This window comes from Myiozetetes cayanensis, unplaced genomic scaffold, assembly GCF_022539395.1.
Source record: "Myiozetetes cayanensis isolate MyiCay16 unplaced genomic scaffold, myiCay2020 scf9, whole genome shotgun sequence".
Classification (NCBI taxonomy): domain Eukaryota; kingdom Metazoa; phylum Chordata; class Aves; order Passeriformes; family Tyrannidae; genus Myiozetetes; species Myiozetetes cayanensis.
In genome coordinates, this window is record NW_026088185.1 from 10,965,204 (window position 1) to 10,983,911 (window position 18,708).

Here is an 18,708-nt window from a genome sequence, read left to right on the forward strand (position 1 = left end):
CACATCTAGAAAACCAGATAGAATTGCATGGAAAATGCACCATGGTATGGCTGTCTGGAAACACGTTAGGTGGTGTCTTCCACGTGCACTCGGAATACAAATGAAATCCTGAATTTCACAGGAACTGTGGAGAGAATCAAAGGACTGAAAAATAGGATGTGGTTGGTGCTTAGCTACAGTTTACAGTTTGTCCAAGAAATCTCTTCAAGTGGCAGAGTTCTTGTCCTTGAACTCTACACCCAACTTACAGGACTTGGGAAAGTCACAACGCCTCGATCCCAGTTTAGTGGCTTTTAGTGACTGTGACAGTAGCCTAAGTAGTGATAAGCAGGATCTGATGCTTTTTGCAAAGTTTTGAAATTGCAGCCTGTAAAATGCAGATGCAAGTGCTACCAGTAGAGAATGTTAGTTGAAAAACTTTCTGGAGGAAGAAGCTTGAAAGTATTTCTGGCATATACCAGTTTTCCCATCACTCTCTCCAGCAGAGCTAATAAGGAGCTATGTGAAGAATCAAGTTAAAAGTGGGATAAGCAGATGCACTGTTTTCTTCTAATACAAACAGAAGTCTGGCTGTACATCCCTGTTGCTCCTGTAAGTGAGAGGCAGATGAGGTAACTATTACTCCATGGGATGTTTTGGTTCTCTTCAAAACCTATATAGTGGTATTAAAAGGCAGGCAAAGCATTCTTAATTTTGATACCTTGTAAGAAACAATGTGTTTTTACTAACTAGTTTGAAAGCTCCTGCACACTGTATGAGGATTTGCTCAGATATTTGACATAGTAATGAAAATGAGGTTTTTGCACAATTGCCACAAGAATCTCTGTCTTCCTATATCATAAAAAGATTGTGGAAGACAAGATAATGAAAATTAATAAAGTACTTTATTTGATAGTCTGAACTATTACAACACTGAGCTGTAACAAAGCTACCAGATGTTAAACATACAGAATCCCTGAAGTCTGGCTGGCAGAATACAGTTGATGGAACTACAGAGCTTCCTCCCACATAACTGAGAAAAAAAAAACAGTGAAGATGTCCAACTTCAGCAGTCTCCCAACCTCTAAGGGCTTAAAAAAAGGGAGAGATTATAAGTGGCATTTAAGGCCTCCTTCAGGATCAACAGACACTCCTGATGTAAAAAATACAAATATACAATCAAGCATTAAAAAAATAAAGAAAAAAGCTTTACAGCCTTTTCATATTTCTGGATTGCACCTTGGAAAATAGCAGGTAATGACTTGAGTCTATCGCAATTTTGATTATCTAAATCTTCTTATAAAAGGATGCAGGTTTGGGGCAAGTCCTTCAGTTCTATTGCCAGAATTTATAAAGTTACCCAGAGCATCCCAAACCCACTAGTCTTCTCCTTTCCTCACACAGCCGAGGCAGGTCTCCTAGCATTTTAAATCTTGGCTTCTTTGTACACTGGGAGCTAGTTTTGTCTAAATAGTAAAGGAGTACTGGAAAGCACTCAGTTGAGAAAAGCTGCACCACTAGTACAAACTAAAGCCGTGACCATCCTGTGATTTGCCCTTCCCAACTACATTGCTCCAATCAAACCCTCATGTGTGGTGAGGTAGAAGAGCAGAAGGCACAGTCTTACCGAGTCTGCTTTTCTGACTGTAAGGCTGGCTGCACAGATATGAAGGCAGCATTATCTGAGCTGAGACAAAGCAGACAAATGCAACTACAGCACAGGAGATGCTGTGCTTACAGAAGTCATCATTCCAAACCACCTGAACAACCAGCATGTCTCATCACAACTAACACTTTTCAGTCCAGCAGCTGTGGGGTTGGAGGAAGAGAGATCTGAGTATTGGCCCCTCTCCAGCAGCCCTTGAGAGCATTTGCCACAGACGCTTTGAGAACACAGAGGCATTACACATCTTCATCCTGATTCTCTAAGAAGTTGGTCAAGGTACTGTCATCCACAGGAATCAGTAAGTATTCCACACCATCAGCTCCCTGAGAACAGACATACATACACATTCTGTTAACACCAGTGTACAGGGCAAGGCAAGCCACCAGACAGCACTGCTATGCTACCATTTATCTGCATTCTGGACAAGAGCTGGCCAGCATTCTGAAGGATTACTTTACTAAAAACCAGAAATATTTCACTGGAGCAATGCTGGAAATGCACAAATACTGAGAAAAGTCAGCATGTGAGAAATCTTCTAGCGTGTTGTGCTAGTCTGACACTACACAGCTCACCATATCTAGTACTGCTATACTGCCTCATTATTAGGATGAGTCTGCATTCTTTTCTTGTGAAAATAGAGGCAACTATTGGCAGCAGACTGGCAGGTTCCACAGTCCATTACTTCTCACAGTCTGCAAGAAGAGGAGACACGTAGGTTGCTGAGTAACCAAAGCACGCTGCATTTTTACAGCATGTAAAGGGTGTTGACAAATTGGAGGCATGGAAAGAGCTGCAATTACAGAATTTCAGTCCCTTGCTAGTTCCTAGGTATTGAAAACAATATAGCATCAGTAGCAATTAAGCATCTTTTTCATTTAAAGTGGCTGAATATCCAGAATTATATTCTTCCCTCAACCCACCCGCTTGGTCCGGATGAGCTTGTGGTCCCTGAATTCCGTCAGCTGTGCCCTGAGTGTCAGGTCACTGTTCACAAGGAAAGCCTCCCGACACTGCTGGTAGAAGTCTTGGAAAGACAGCCCTGGAGACAGAAAAAGGCAAGAACAAGAAATGAAAGTGGTAAGATTGTCAGAATATTCCAGGTCTAACACCATGTATTTTCTCTGCCTGAAGGTCTTGCTTTGGCTCAGACCACAGTGGCTACAGTAACATCACCTCTTTCAAGTTTACAGCCAAGCTAATATTTCAGTAATTATTAGAAAACAGCTGAATTAACATTCCAGTCAGCTGTTGCCTAATGGAATTTTAACAGCACTTTAAATGCACTTTCCGACATGGTTAATCTCTCTAATTTCCAACTCATCTATCTTACTTTCTTTACCATTAACATGGTTATTCATATCCACTGCAGCACCTATTACAGATAGCAACAGAATATTCTACATGCATCCTAGAAAGCAGGGATACATCAGAAGTCACCTATAAAGAAGCAGCATGGGAAAAATTCTCCTATCTTTCCCTGATCCTTTAAGTGCAAGTTATGCAAATTTATAGACTTAATTTTAATTTTTTTTAACTCCACAGCCCCCCATGAATGGTCTCAGTCACGTCTAAGAAACAAAGCAGACAACAGTAAGAGCAGATCCTTCAGAACTAGCCAGTCTATTGATTTCCTGTCAGAGTCAGACACAGTGCCACTTAAAAAGACACCGAGCTGACTGTTGCAGCACTTCTGTTGCTGGAGGTGTAACCTGCAAACCAAAAGCCAGAGCTGCTGTGAATGGCAACACCCCAAACAGATGAGCAAAGGTGGGTACTTACCTGGGTAAGATGGGTTGTCCTTTTTCTCCAGCTGGTACTGAGCAAGCAATCTGAATATCCCCCTAATTGAAAGGAGGAAAGGAGAAAATCAAAATAAAAACAGTAATTGAAAAACAACCCAAACCCCCACCTTTAGAAAATATGAACTGATTTGCCCTTATGCACAAAGACCTAGTTGTGATTCTCATCACTGGATGATGCTATCCAAATGCTGTTCATTTAAAGTAACCAGTCAACTGGAACCCGGGTCCTACCATCTTCATCTTCAACAGTGTTGTCAGAGAACACAGATTGTAAGGACTGTGTCCTCAGCAAGTGCTACTACGAAGTGTAGGAGTGTCTTACCTGGCATTGGGAGTGAGACTGCACAGGACATGTGTGAGGGAGCTCAGAGCCAAAGATCCAGACTGTTGTACTAAAAGGGAGTTCTCGTAAGATGTTTCTTCCACGTAAGGACTAAATGTGGTTGTTTCATACCAAAGCCAGTTATAAAGACTCAGTTTTGCTTGATCCCACACTAGACAGAGAGAAAAGAGCAAGCAGACAAAATTGGGAGATTTATCTTTTCTAAGGTGTTAAATAAGCAATATTAAAATGTACATAGTTCTACTGTAGGATTGAGGAAACTATGTACACTTGTGAAGTTCACAGTACACACACCCAGACACTTCCTGTTCCAGCAAGACAAATTCTCTTCAACAAAACATCTGCAATCATCTCTTTTCCATACCAGTTTCATAGACTGTAAATCCTTCCAGAGTCAACAGTGTGCAAACAGCTGTAGCTGGATGCTCTGCCCAGAGTGAGGGTAAACCAGTTTGAACAATGCCCTTCTCAGAGTGTGTGCAGATTCCTTCCTTGAGTGGGAATGCCCCTCAAAGTTACTTCTGAAGGCTGAGCTAAAGAGATTTGCCCACAGTTGTTGGTATGGGTAAGTAACATCAATCTCTACTTAATAATTGGTTTCGCTAGCTTTAATATAAGTTCTTCAATATTCCTTCAAAAATAGTGCACTGTACTAGTAGTTATAGCCACCTATACTCTGTAGTAAATAATTAAGATCTTTTAGTCTAATCATCATCTTAATCAATTTAAAAACCCACATTTATTTATGTATTTGGTTTGCCATCCTTAATCCCGCAAGACAAAGTTCAGTTACACCCACATAATCCTTTAGATATAAACCACCTACTGAGTGTGGCACTGAGATTGCACACAGCCACACCCAGACTCCTCTCTGAGGAGGAGTTTAGAAAGCAGGGGTATGTCCTTTCTGCACCTCATGGCTCCATGGGAGGGCTTCTCTAATCAACTTTGTCTGAAGCTTCTGTTCTGCCCACAACACTGGCCGATAAGCAGAAGTGTTTAGTTGCAGTGACAGACATAACATCCTATTTCCAGCTCAGTAAGTCCCTAAAATCAGAGGGTGCCAGACACTTGGAGTCTATTTGTATATTATGATCAGTATTATTTCTCAGTATCTTTATACAGTTTTGGTTCAGTACCACCATAGTGGGGATTATACACACATCAACAGAACTGTTCAACACATCAACAGTAAATGCAAGAGCTTATGAAACAGCAGCCCCAAAGCAGAATGCAGATTCTTCTCTTTGCTAGATCAGGGAACTCACTGAGAGGAGCATTGATGTGATCAATAGAGGCAATGAGGTAAACAGTGGGCAGAGAGGATAGCTGTGCAAGGATCTGCTGACTTCTTTCTCCTCTCAACATCTGGCTGTCCAGGTTATGAATGAGGACATAGAGCTCTAAAGATGAATCTGCAAGGTCAGAAAAAACAGCAGAGAACCAATCAAAGAAACTGCACACAAGCTGGTTTCCCATTCCCAGTGCAGCACAGGACAAGTCTACTCCATCAGGCTCCATATACATCACTCCAATATCAAATCACTTTCCTTGTACAGCTTACTTCGATCCCACACTTTGTTTCTCTGAGCACCTAAAAGGCTTTTTCTCAATTCACTGTATCACAGTTGTCATTACAGCTACAGTTCTTTTTTTTCAGTTTAAACTCTTCTGTTATAATCCACTTTTCACTTGCTCACAGCTTTACCGTGAATTGCCCTTTTAGCTATGCATCTCTTTGCAACTCAAGGTCATTAAATTATATTTTAGAATAGAAGCCTGAGCACAGTTTGTTCAGCTGCTTTTGAGTTACATGGCTAAGATCTTTAAGCTCCTCCTCACACAATGAAAATGCATTTTCTATTAAGGGTTAGATACAAAACATATTAACTTCATTGGAAATTTTTCCCACTGAGTCCTGAAAGAAAGTTACAAAGACCTAGCTTGGATAATGCAAATGGTAGATGTTAAAATTTCCAGATAGCTTCTTGCTGCTGTATTTATCCCTAGGAACAGCCACTTCCTCAGTCCAGAAACAATTCTGGAACTTGTGCAAATGAATACATACTTGTCTGCCAGTGAAAACCAAGGGTTCCTCAGACTCCCAGTCAGATCAGCTATAGTGTACTTGATTTATGTACATCAAGGTGCACACTGCTGTTCAGCAGTCTTTTCACTTAGTCCCATCAGAAATGATGGGTAATGATGCAAAACAAAATGTAAACACTGAAACACCAATGCCACGCACAAATAAGATTCCATGGCAATGTATATAACGTATATAAAAGCAGTAAAAGAGATGTTCAAAGGTATTTCAAGCAAGCATTCCATGTGGGGATATGTTTAATTTTCCTTCTGAAACCAATTCTAAGGTGCTTGTTTCACACTGCTGTCCTGATGTAAAGCACTGACCGAGGCAACAGCTTGGGATCATGCACAAATATATTTCTGGTGCATATGTTTTCATGTATGTTGCATAAATTACAAGCAAGGGAGTATACCAGTTATAATACACTAAGAAACTGTAACTGCACATATAAAAACTATGAGGAAAGAAATGCTCTCCTAACAGCAAGTAAACTCTAATATTTGAATGTACAAATTAGTCATTTTACCTTCTTTAAACCTTTTAGTAATGAATTCAAGTTGGTCAAGGGGGCTGCGGAAGGTTCCTATATGGTCCAATACCTCCTCTGTGATGGAGTTGAGAATCTGAAAAAGGAAACAGGAGTCCCTTATGAAGGGATCTGGCACTGAAGTGCAGAAAATATGAAACTGCCCTTCACTCTCATGTGGGAGGTAATCCGATTTTTACCATCAAATCCCCAAAACAGTCAAAACAAACAAACGAACAAAAATTTCTACCCCTTTTCAAAACAGTGACATAAAATAAGGCTTCAGAGTGATGAGTATCTAATAATGATAGGAATAACTGCAATTCCTTGGAAAACGCATGGGATAATTTCTTTAAGAGAGAGAGGAACTGCTCTTCATCCAAGAGGTTGCTGCTATAGGATGCAGCAGGCTTCCTTAATATTTTACATTGAAAGACTTAAGAGGTATCTGTAAAACAGGATGACTACATAAGCCATAAGCTTTTCCCACACTTACAGATCTCACGGTGATGCTGGGGAAGTATCCATTAACCACAAGGTGAACAGAATCCTGGAGCAGAGATGTACGAAACTTCTCCAACAAATCACGCTTTGAGCCCAGTCCATACAGCACGATATTGAAACCCAAGCTGCAGAAAAGTGAGCAAAATACACAGAATCAAAAAAGTACAAGTCTGTCTTTTAGGTTCACACATTTATTAAGCAAAATGATCCATTGCAATCTTGCCTCTAAAAACTTTCATGTTTTGTCAACTACAGGCTACCCTTCAGCTGACAGCTGATCAATAAGATGAGCTGCAAGGAATCTGAAATGTGGTATGTGCATCCTACTAAAAGAAGCATTTTAGCAGCCTAGAGGCTCACAAATTCAGCAAAACATCTATGTAAGAAAATGGTATTGACTAAGAACGTGATAGGACATCTAAAACTTCAGGTTACAAATGTAACCAGCACTCACATTATCTAATCACCAGTGGTTATATTAAATGTTTCTCACAGGTCACAGCAATTACAAGCAGAAAAGCAAGCGTTCACGCTGATTTTCCACTCTGATCCACAGGCACTATTTCAAAGCAAAATTACTCTATTCTATTTCTTATCCTAATTGTCCCACAGAAAAAGAGGCAGGAAAGCACAAAGAGAATATGGTAGCTAATTGTAAAGTCCCAGAAAAACTGACTTGAGTCACATCCACTCCTCTCTTAGGCTTCACTGCGATCTGAGAAATGCTCATTAGGCCTTGGTCTTGCCAAATTGCACCTGGACTAAACCCCTCTCCAACTTATCAGAAACGCTGTCTGTTCCCAGGAACTAGTGGTGTATAATGAGCATGTGTTTTTTAACAAGCAGCAGTGGAACAATATTTCGGTTGCTGAACCTTCAAAGAAAGTTACTGACTCGAATTGCGACCAGGATGCAAAAAATCACTGTGATTGAAGCCCAGTCTCTTGTGACCCTATAAGAAGTGGTCCAAAGTGAAATCATTTTCAGGTCTCAGTTCCAAGGACTGTTAATAATAACAGACAAGAATTGTTGGTAATAACGAAGGATCATTGGTATTAACACACCATGAGGAAGAACCAGTTTTGCTGGAAAAGGGGGGCTAAGTGGAGATAGGGCAGCACTTTCTGTGACAAAGAACCACAAGACAGTACAGTGCAAGTGCAGGAATGATTGGCAGGAAGTGGATGTGGACTATAAGGTGGGACTGGAACTACAGAAGACCCCTGAAGCCCTCTGACCCATTTCCAGAAAGGCCTAAAAGAACTGACTGTGCATAACTAATTAGCATAAAAAGTGACAAACCCATCCATGAAGAGGTACCCCTCAAGCCCAGGTGGACATCTCCTCAGCCAGACTGGCATAGCTGGACTGTTGCTTATCAGGTGGATCAGTGCTGAGACCAAGATCAGCATCCCATGAGCTGCGTTGATGCCAGAGCAAAGGCAGGTGATCCCTTTTTCTCTCTCTTTTCCTTTTTCTTTTTGTCTCTTTTTTTCTTTAATTCTTTAATCTCCCTGTTTAATTAACCTCTTTAATTTCTCTTTTCCCTTCTACCCTACCCCTTTATCCAGAACCATATGCCTATATAGTAGATCAGGGACTAACATACCAATTTCTATGCCATGTGAATAATTTACTAATTCTCTGATTGTTTGTGGACCCTCTGATTTTTGTTGTTCCTTTTGACCAATGATCATTTTTGAATCTTAAGGGATTCCTTACTCTTAAGGGTAGGTCATCACAGGAATCACAAAGCTTTATTTAGTTTTCAGAAGCAGGAAAAGCATCATCTTGACCAGACAGAACTTTATCAGGTTACTCAAAAAGCACTGGCCAAAGGTAAGGTGTTCAACAGCTGTCGCTCCCTTCAGTGTCACCTAAGGATTTGTTCCTTCTGCCCTGCCATGTTGATCTCTAACCATTTCCCCAGACCTCTGAGTCACAGAGAACTCCTCCTCTTGCAGCTCTCCAATTTTCACAGCTTATGTCTTTTTCATACGCTTTGGCACTCCCCATGGACCACAGATTTCATTACACTCCACTCCCTAGCAAAGCTTCCAAGGGGCTCTCTCCTCATCAGTACTGGCTCCAGCCTCAGCACTTAACTTCAGAGCTGGTGGTTTGCCTTTTCTAAGGCACTTCAGAATCTCACAGCTCTCTATAGTTCCGTTTGCTTTTCTGAATGTTCACTCTTTTCTCCTTACCATGAAGATACACACAAACCCAAATAAAATTTATAGTGCCAATATTTCCAAAAGCATTAAGGTTTCTTTGTGCCCAGATAATTAAGTACTGCAGGCATTCAAAGTTAACTGTTACACCACTGGAGATAGCAACACACTGAAGAAATTGGTGGTGGGCTACTCACTACCAGCTTGCTGCTGTAACCAAAACCAATTCCTCACAAAGGACACTTTTTCTCATCATTAATTTTCCCTGTTTTCTCATTATTCATGTTCCCTGTTTGTGAATGCCCTCTAGATTGGTTTAGAGAGGCACAGGCAAATAGCTAGGTAGAATGCAACATCACTGCACTTCAGGCATTCAGTTTAAGGAGTTAGATATGAGTTGGTCTGCAGGAAGTATTGAACTACATTAATGTCACCTACTTTTAAATTTAAGCAATCAAACATATGAAAAAAAATCGCTCCTTAATTCATCCACAGGATGTCTTTGACTAAATGTAAGTTTACTGGCAGTGCCTTTTTACTAGGCTTATTCAGTGATTCTCATTGAATACTTACTGTAATTGCAGCATCCACTTGGAAAACAAGGATTCATGTTGCTGGTTAAGTTCTTTAATTTCAGCAGCATAGGCAACGGGAGCTTTTTTCAGAAGCTCACGCAGTGTTTCCTGAGTTGAGAAAGAGATGACAGTCATTCAAAGCAGAGAAGAAAACAAGGCATATCTGGAGTCCTTAAAAACACCCTCTAGTGTGCTTTTTCTAGCTAGGGAGAATAGTTTTCATTGTCAGTGCATTCAATTTGTGGTTGTTTCTGTTTTCCACGAAGACCCCCTAAGCACAGTTTTGCTACTGGAGACACAAAGCAGAGATTAAGTAAACTCATTATGGGAAATGACAGCCAGAGTAGGACAAGAGCAGATATCACACTGTGTTTTTTGTCGTTCTGCCAAGTATGGGAAAACCACTACAGAAATAACAGGCCCGCTCAGAGCTTACACAGCCCCGAGCACTGCACCAGGAAGGTGCCAATATCACATCCCTGCTCACGGCAGCAAAGGCTCAGCAACATGCTTAGCAAAGGTTCAGGTGTTTGTCACTTCAAGAGAATGTTTAAAAACCCATCAGCAGAAAGGAAATAACAGCTAAACGTAGAAAAAGTATTATTTCAAAAGCATGAAGAACCAAAGGAATAATTCAGCTTTAAAGGCGTGCTGTGATGCTGATGTTTAATCAGAATGGCAGCATAAGTGGCATCAAATCTACACTGGCCTTCCTTTCTCTTCAATTTTAAGAGCTTTGCTTTCCACTCCCTTGCAATAGAAGATAGTTTACACTGGAAAGGCAGCTGCAAGGTATCAGACAAACAAAGCACTGAGAGACAGAACTGCTAAGCCTTCGATTGCTTTGAAGCCAGCAGTAGATTTAACACTGAAAGCCTTGATTTCCTTCCAGAGATGTTACGAAGGAACTTGTTAAGAATCCAGGTGTTTCTCTGGGCAGCAATTCCAGACAACAGCAGGCATCAGGCAGTCTGCATACATGCCATCTTTTACAACATAAATGGGTACAAAAAGCAGTCATGGACACAAGAACTCCAAATATTCTACACACTTCCCTGGCACCTGTCCATGCAGAGTACAACTCCTTGCTCTGAACTGTCTTACAGAAATTAGAAAAATAAAGTAACTCGGTCACCACAATCAGAAGATTCCTGTCTACTAGAAACTGGAAAGGAACAGAGTAAATCTAACAAACTAGGTGACAACACTTTGTGCTGTTCCAGTCCTGCAAGTGGCTTGATCCAGTAGTGTTCAGATTAAAAGAGCTCTCTTTATTTCCTCTACACATACACAGTCAAGACAGCTTGTAATTCCCCATATCATTTCATTGACAAAACACTGTTTTGGTGATAATTTTAAAAACAGGTCTCTACAGTTGTGCTTCTCCCTCTTCCCCTTTCCTAAAAGCAAACTTTAACCTCTTCTGGTAACTGCAGCTCACCCAAAAATGCCTGCATTTTCCCTCCTGTCTCAGATTCCAACAACTGGGCACTGCTCCTGCTCAGAGCAGCAGTAGGGAACATTCTGCTTAAAAAGCCACCTAAATCAGTGTTACCACCCAGCATGTAATGAGCAAAAATAAAGTGAAAATAGCGACATTAGGAAATTCTGATGAGGGAAATCTTCATCAAAGAAATCAAAAGCTCTGAGAGTTGTGTTATTCACTGTGAACGTACCTGATTCAATCTCCTTTTCTGCAACTTCTGCAGCGTTCGGTCTGAAGTGAGCACTTTGGAACTACTGTGAGCTTCAAAGTATTCTTCCACCAGGTTGCTCTGTAAAAGGACAGCCATATCAGCCACACTCCTCCTCCCTCTCCCTAAGATGGCCAGTATGAGACATAGCGCAAGGATGATGAGAAGGACAGAAAATATTTGCAAAAATGGCTTTTATAGTAGCATTCTGCCAATGCCAACCTAGTCAGATAGTTCTTTCCTGAAGACAAGACAGAAAAGAGATTCTGAGAGAGAGAACATGACACTTAATTCTAAGGCAGTTTGAGGATCCCTGGTGCCAGAAGAAAATAAGACAATTAGGCTAAACACCAATCCAGAACAGTAATGTGTGCTTCTTTTGGTGCTACAGGAATCAATTCCTTCATCCTTTATCAATACAAGGTCTCCTGCTTCATGGACATCTTAGAACTTCTCCTTCTGAAGCTGCTAAGGATACAGAGGGGATTAGCCCACAGGCTCACGTGATGCCTGTCCAACAGGGATTGCTCAAAAGTACAGCAAAAGCCAACCCAGCTGGTTTGATTTGAAATGAGTCCAGCAGCCCTTCCCCACAGTCAGGTGTGGTCACTAACAGTGTATTGTCACTACACATCCCTTCATGTTTGCTAGCTCAGAATTTCTGCACACTCACCATCTTTTCCTCCTTATTTTTTTTGGCTAGGCTGTTTCTGGGAAGATGTGTAGGTGCAGCCTTAGTTTTTGCTGGGGTCTTTTGACCTGATAAAACAGTGCTGACTTCTTGCTGATCTTCTTCATCCTCCTCCTCTGAGCAGGAAGCAGAATATTCACTCTCACTTTCTAAATAGGAATCTGGAGCTAGAGCACAAATTTAAGATTAAAAGCTAGGAATGACTTCTTACATGTAACCCATTTTGCACCATCTCACACTCTCGTATTCTTGATATATTTTTCAAGCATTTGAATCCTAATTATGTTTCACAGAAAGGTAAAATCAATGCTTAAGAGAACTGCAAACACACATGGTCGTTTGTTTCCCAGTTCTAGCATTACAAAGTATTGTTAAGTAAAGTTTGCTCCTCGATACCAACTAAGAAACATAATCCTACCACAAAAAGTGACTAAAAATGGACAATGGAATTCCCTATTTCTCTTAGAATCTCTGCATCAGTTTTCCCAAATGCCAATCACCCAAGCTGAGTATCTTCTAAGTCACACTCTGTAAAAAGGTTTTTTAAAATACCTCAGTTAGCAGTGTTGATTGAAGAGCACAGATGAAATCTGGCTCAGTCTTGGTCTCTCAACACAAAAGAAACAGAAGATGAAACACCATGTACTAAACTCTCCTCTGCATTCACTCAGAGCACATATAGCCAACCAGTTGTTGGAATAACCATTGGAATACTTTATCGTGGATATCCCAGCCATCAAAAAGTTTTATGGACTGGTTCAAGCAACTGTTCCACATTTAAGTGTCAGCACAGGTTAGATTACTGGAAGATTGTCTCTTTTGATCATGTTACTGAAGTTTGGCAACTTGGTGCTTCTAACCTTTCCACCCCTTACCTTAGTAATTATCAGTTGTAGGGAAAAGGTCAATAAAAGGACACTTTTACACTCTCTGCAGGATGAAGCTGATTGCTTCAGTCCCACTGCTACTACAGGCAGAAGCTCACAGGAAAAACACTCTCTCCTGAACACAACGCCTCACTGGCTGTGGGAGCTGACTGCCAAAGCTGATCCTTACCTGCTAGCCTCTTTCTGAGTCTGTAAGGTGTGGTAGACACAAATTCTTTCTTTTTACTCTGCAAAGAAAAAACGTCCATTAGAAGAAGAAACGTAGGTCTCCTCTAAACAGCCCTCTGCCAAGCAAAGAGTAGAATCAGGTTACATTTCCAAACTTTTTCAGCCCACGTGAAACTGGGAAAGCAGAAGCAGTAAGTATGGAGAGTTCTTGTTTTGCCTTCAGAGGGAGGCAGGATCCGGTTCCAAAAGGGGCTTAGTTCTTTCAACTCATGCGTTGAGATGGAGGGTAGAAAACTGTGAATCTCCAAACAAGATGCCAATCTTGGTCCCTCAGGAAGAGTCAAATCGAAGCAATGACAAACTGGAAATGCTTCGATCCCCACAGCAGTCATTGTCCACACCATGCTGTCTACTCAAAGTCTTTTGAAGTCCCTCTATGAAAACAACTATCACTCAGCATACTAAGCCCAGAAGGACAGCACAGGGAACCCAAGCTGCCTGCGCTCATCAGGTTGTAGTGGCACATCTTCCTTACATACGTGTAAAGCACGTGCCTGACTTGGACACTGGATCAAGTCTGCAACACTTAGGAAACACTTTTGCTGATCCTCACAGAGTGGATGTGAAATCATCATGGACTGAATACAGTCTCCCACAACAGCATCTCTTTTTCAGGCACATCTCATCCTGGAACCTTATGCCAGAAAAGTTGTGTATGACCATTTTAGAAAGCCAACTGCTCCACTCTAGAACCACAACTGGCAGTTCTGGACAGTATCTCTCCGTAGCATCACAAAACACAAGATTAAGTTACATCCCCCCATTATCCCAATTTATAAACCAATGCTAAAGTAAGAAACTGAACAGCACCACAGTTCTCGAACTCCTGTTCTAACAGCACTCCTTACAATTAAAGCTTTTTCTTCTTCTAGCGAGAAACTGCAAAGCTATGAGTTTAACTGTGTATTAAGGGACTGTCTAGCATCCTCACCTGTGTGGTGCAAGGAAATAGTTTCCACCCATGGTAATTAAGCTGTCAAACCCACTATTTGCCTACTGACTCCAAGCCCTGTAGTCCTCATTAATGGTAGCTCTGGTTCTCATTTCAGTTACTCCTGTGTGGTTGGATTAGGCTTTTCAAGGTCTTTCCCTTCCAGAACTGTACTGACTGGCCACCTCAAGTTTTAAAAGTAGGGGGAAAAAAACCCCAACCAAAATCCAAGCAAGCTAAAGTCATCACTCACCCTCAGCTGCTCTTTGTTTGAACTTGAATGCTCTGAAAAACAAGAAACAGCATTGTACAGAGTGTCGCATATTTTCCACAGTGGCACAAGGTGACCCAGTAGAAAACCAGGCATGCACTATTCAAAGGTACACTGCACCAGAATGTCAGCTCCCTGACTCCAGCTCCTCACAGGTAGGCAAGGAGAGAACAAAGACAATTGTTGGGAGGAATGGGTTAAAAGTGGAAGACTGATAAAGAGACTTACAAATATGCTCAAGTGACCCTGCAGCTGGGGATAGCAAAGACTCAAGTGGCAATGTAGAAACACATATATACCATGTCTATTGCTGGTGGCTCTCTGTATGCTTTGAGAAGTAGAACATCCGTGTCTAGACAACACAGGTGCTTGCTAGACCTGAAGACACCCTAACGGGAGGGTGAATGAGGAGGCTCAAGCTCCCAGTATTGGCACAGAGAAGATCAAAACACAGTGAAAATCACAGCACGGTGGTAAACTATGCGCACGTGTGAAGCCATTGATAGACCAGTGTAAACAGCAGGCTGGTGATCCTCTAGCACTGGACCAAACTTGGCCTGAATCTCCACTTGGTACCTACACCATCTCCACTCCTGTGCCTCTGCCCAGGTGTTGCCTCAGGGGCCCTATCGTTAGTGAGGTAACGGAAATAAATTTACTCTTCGTGTTCCAGCCATGAGTCTGTGGTTGTTCCAGCTGCCTGCCTGTGTAGACTCACACAACAGTCAATGTTATTACCACAGAAGGTAGCTTTTAATTCTGGTCACAGCCTTGGGAGGCCATTGGCAGGAGGGAAGAGGCAGAAAGATGAGGTAATGTTTTCTCCCTAAGCACATCAGACTCCATTTCTGAGTACAAAGGCATGTGCTCTTGCCAGTGCTGACATGCACTGATTTCTCCCACCTGTATTTGTCCCTTAAAAATTATATAATAAAGTGTGAATTTACACATGAACACCCACACACTCCTACCTAGTTGATGCTTAACACATCAACCCAACTCATAACTCTCTCAAGTGCAAGTATTTCCATTGAATGCAGAGGAAGTCGTTAAATGTCACAGCAACAGATAAGAAAAAAGCTCCTGTTTCCTCTAGAGCAGCAGGGCAGAAGAAATCTGACACCCAGGTGAAGCAGAGGCCATGCACAGCAAACAGTTCAGCCTGTGGTGTTAGGCTGATTAGAACATTCAAGCATGACAGAAGCTGGCACTCAAGCATTCACTGCACCACCCCAATAGAAACATAACCGCCATTCACTCAGCTTCAGTTGTCCAAACCATCATAGGACTTACTGCTACTTTGAGGAGTCTTTGCTCTCTTCTCAAGGCCCTTGGAGTGATCAGGTGTCACTCTCTGTTCTGGTGTGTGGGCTAATTCAGACGCTGTAGGAAATGGGAAAAGGAAGAAGTTTCACATGTCAGGTACAAAACTTCCAGATCTGGGTAGTCAGACATGGAGCCATATACCTGAAATGCTCTCCAAGTATTAATTCCTTAGCTGTTGCAGGAAGCGCACCAGATACTTCCTTTTTTTTTTTTCTAACCCCAATGGTGAATTTAATCCTCAGCAAAGATTTTCAAAGACTGAACTCCTCAGTTAATTAAATTTAGAAGTATGGCTGAGGCAATGGCAGAGCACATTTTGCTGCCTGGGAGACCATGCCTTCAAATGAGATGATTGGTCATGCTCACTTAGCCCTTTAAAGCTGCTCAGCTGGACACAGTAAAGCATTGGGTATAGCAAACACATCAGTTGCCCAGGAGGAACTATCTACCTCTTTGTACTACTTACCACTACAAGCTGAAGTCAAATGACTGATCTGCATGTGAAAGGTCCCCATAACCTGCAAGCAGTCCCTACCATTGCAGGCCCAACAGCCTGGAACAACACTGTGACAAACAGCCCAGCACTGTGTGACTTCCGTTTTCAAACTGAGGTGGCTCCAGGAGAGAGCACCAGTGAAACCTACCCCGCTGCAGAAGGAGTGTGAGATAAGGAACACACAATTTCCCAAGACACAGCAGAAGCTAAACAGGCACCAAAACCTGTTTCTGTATAGCGATACAGTAGGATGATCCCTCTCCCTCAGATCATCCTTTGGAGGATGTATCAGTAGCTGTGACAGCTAAACCCTAATGAGGTTCAGAGGTGCTGGACATACAAAGACTCTTCAAGTCAGAAGAAACAGTGACAACAGGCCTCAAGCATCTTATCTGAACCAAGAGTCCACTCTCTCCAGAACTGCCACTTTCTGCAGGACTGTGGACTCGAAGTCCACAGTTAGCCAAGCAAGCACGCTCAGACACTTTGAGTAGAAATCCTCTGACACACAAAGCTAACACAGCCTTTTCTTGATTCTCTGCTACATACTGAGGATATTCTCATATTCTTCTAACTTATACTAATAAAAAACCTGCCATCCTTTGGCATTTATATGCACTTTTTCCCAGCATTAAGAAACTTCTACATTTTCTTATGTGTTTATTATCTGTATTTCTTACCCCCATCATGTTGTTGCTTTGTCCTACCCCTGTGCTTTTGTTTCTGATGAAGACTGATTCAAAGACCTATAAAAGCTACTGAAATACTGCAATTATAGCTTTTGAATAAAAAGAAGTGACAAATCACTTAAGCAAGAATACTCATAAAAAGACCACAGACAGCAAGACTGAAAGAAAAAAGAGCAAAACATACCCAGCTCTGCCATTTTACTGGAGCGTTTGGGAGTCTGAAATGAATAAACTTCACCACCGCTTACACTTGTGCCATTTCCCACTGGATCTGTGAGAAGAAATGTTACTTGCAGCTATTTCAAAAGCACTGATAAAATTCCCAACCCAAGAAATATGGAATGCAACATTTCACTATTTGTCTCTCTTTATACTGCAGGTGTTATAAAATAAATATCATAATAAAATCCTAGAATCATAATCTTCTCCTCTGCCTCTCCACAACCACAGCCAGAGCTGGTTCAGCCCTCAAAAGCAATTTCACCGGCATTGTACAGCCCTGACACTGCAAGAATCTCCGGGAGTCACAGATGTGTTACGTTTTCTCCTGTTAATACCTTGGGCACATATTCCAAGAGTAGCAATATAGTTCTTCTCTTCTAGGATCTCCTGAGCTTCATCATCTGAAATATTCTGAAGCTTCTTCACAAATCTCTTCAAATTGATACTCGGCTGAGGCTTGTCCTTCCGTACTTTGTTACCTAGGATTGCAATAAAAGCTTTAACCTCCTGCTATTTCATGATTTCTATTGCAGTAGTTTGCAGCCACCCAACTCAGAGACCAAGTTCCTGTTATAACAAATACAACGCTGAGATGTCCCGCTTAAAAAAGACCTGGTCAGCAGCTGACCCTACAACCATTAGTCCCTTCTTCTCCAGAAATGCTGGCCTCTGCAGTCCGTAAAGACAAGACACCCATTTCAGCACACACCACCTTCCACAGTTGGGGCAAAATGACAGTGACTCAAACGTTACTGCACTGCATGCAAAGGGGACGGTACTTGCCGTGCCCCATCTTTCATGGTGAAGGGGAGCAAGTGGAAAATACCTTGCCTGTAAGCTGTCAGAACACTCGTGGGAGAATTTAGGCTGAGACCCCTCTGGAAACCGTGTGTCTGACCTTCTGCTCAAAGCAGGACCAGCAGTGTCTGATCCGAATGCTCCGTGCCTTGTACTGGCAAGTCTGAAGCATCTCCACAGAGGTTCCAAACCTTAAAAGTAGTCAAAACTGCAGCAAAACTCTCCTACAGCACCCACCACGTGGAGCCTCGCTCCGCCCATCCTGTGCCGGGCGGGACAGAGACCAGCCGCGGAGGGGGCGGTCGCGGGAGAACGACCCTGGAGGAGGCCGCAGCCCGACCCGGGTGCTGCAGAGCCCCGTTCCCGGGGGCCGCGGCGGCTGCTCAGACCCTCCTCCCAGCGCCCTGGGAGCGGCGGGCGGGGCCGGGCTGGGCGCTGCCCGGGGCCGGCTGTACCTGTGTCGTCGACGATGTGCTTCAGGACCTCGTCGTCGGGCACGAACTTCACCTGCAGGACGCGGCGGCGGCCGCCGCTCGACCCCTCGATGCGGCTCATGGCGGCCCCGCCTCGCCTCGCCTCACCTCACCTCACCCCTCACGGCTCCGCTCCGGCGGACCGGGGCCGGGACCGGGGCCAGGACCGGGGTCCCGCCCGCTCCCCGCGCCGCCGGCCGCGGCAGCAGGAGGCGGAACGGCGCTCACATGGAGCCAGCGCTCGGACCGACCCGCCCCCACAGCGGCGGCCGCGCCGTCAGCGACCCGTTCCAGGCCAACCCGCCGCCCGCTCCTGCGCCGGGGCGGGACTTCCGCCGCCAGGGAGG

General features: G+C 43.0%; 1 protein-coding gene across 3 annotated transcripts; it reads right to left on the reverse strand.

Annotated features, from left to right (window-relative positions):
- Positions 1-865: 865 nt before the first annotated feature.
- On the reverse strand, positions 866-18,662 carry ORC2 (origin recognition complex subunit 2). Of its 3 annotated transcripts, none has more exons than XM_050340579.1 (17): positions 18,344-18,660; positions 17,917-18,079; positions 17,426-17,569; positions 17,053-17,139; positions 15,651-15,740; positions 14,340-14,371; positions 13,097-13,154; positions 12,023-12,207; positions 11,332-11,430; positions 9,654-9,763; positions 6,902-7,034; positions 6,406-6,502; positions 5,059-5,205; positions 3,770-3,941; positions 3,425-3,486; positions 2,566-2,684; positions 866-1,968 (listed from the first exon to the last, which is right to left on the reverse strand). In XM_050340579.1, exons 4-17 carry the CDS (start codon positions 17,063-17,065, stop codon positions 1,882-1,884), a joined length of 1,404 nt encoding a protein of 467 aa, XP_050196536.1. In that variant the 5' UTR covers positions 17,066-17,139; positions 17,426-17,569; positions 17,917-18,079; positions 18,344-18,660; the 3' UTR covers positions 866-1,881. The 3 variants fall into 3 exon arrangements, with proteins under 3 accessions (XP_050196536.1, XP_050196538.1, XP_050196535.1); XM_050340581.1 differs by having other exon boundaries at positions 17,917-18,060; positions 18,344-18,429; XM_050340578.1 differs by lacking the exon at positions 17,917-18,079 and having other exon boundaries at positions 18,344-18,662.
- Between the last annotated feature and the right edge of the window lie 46 nt (positions 18,663-18,708).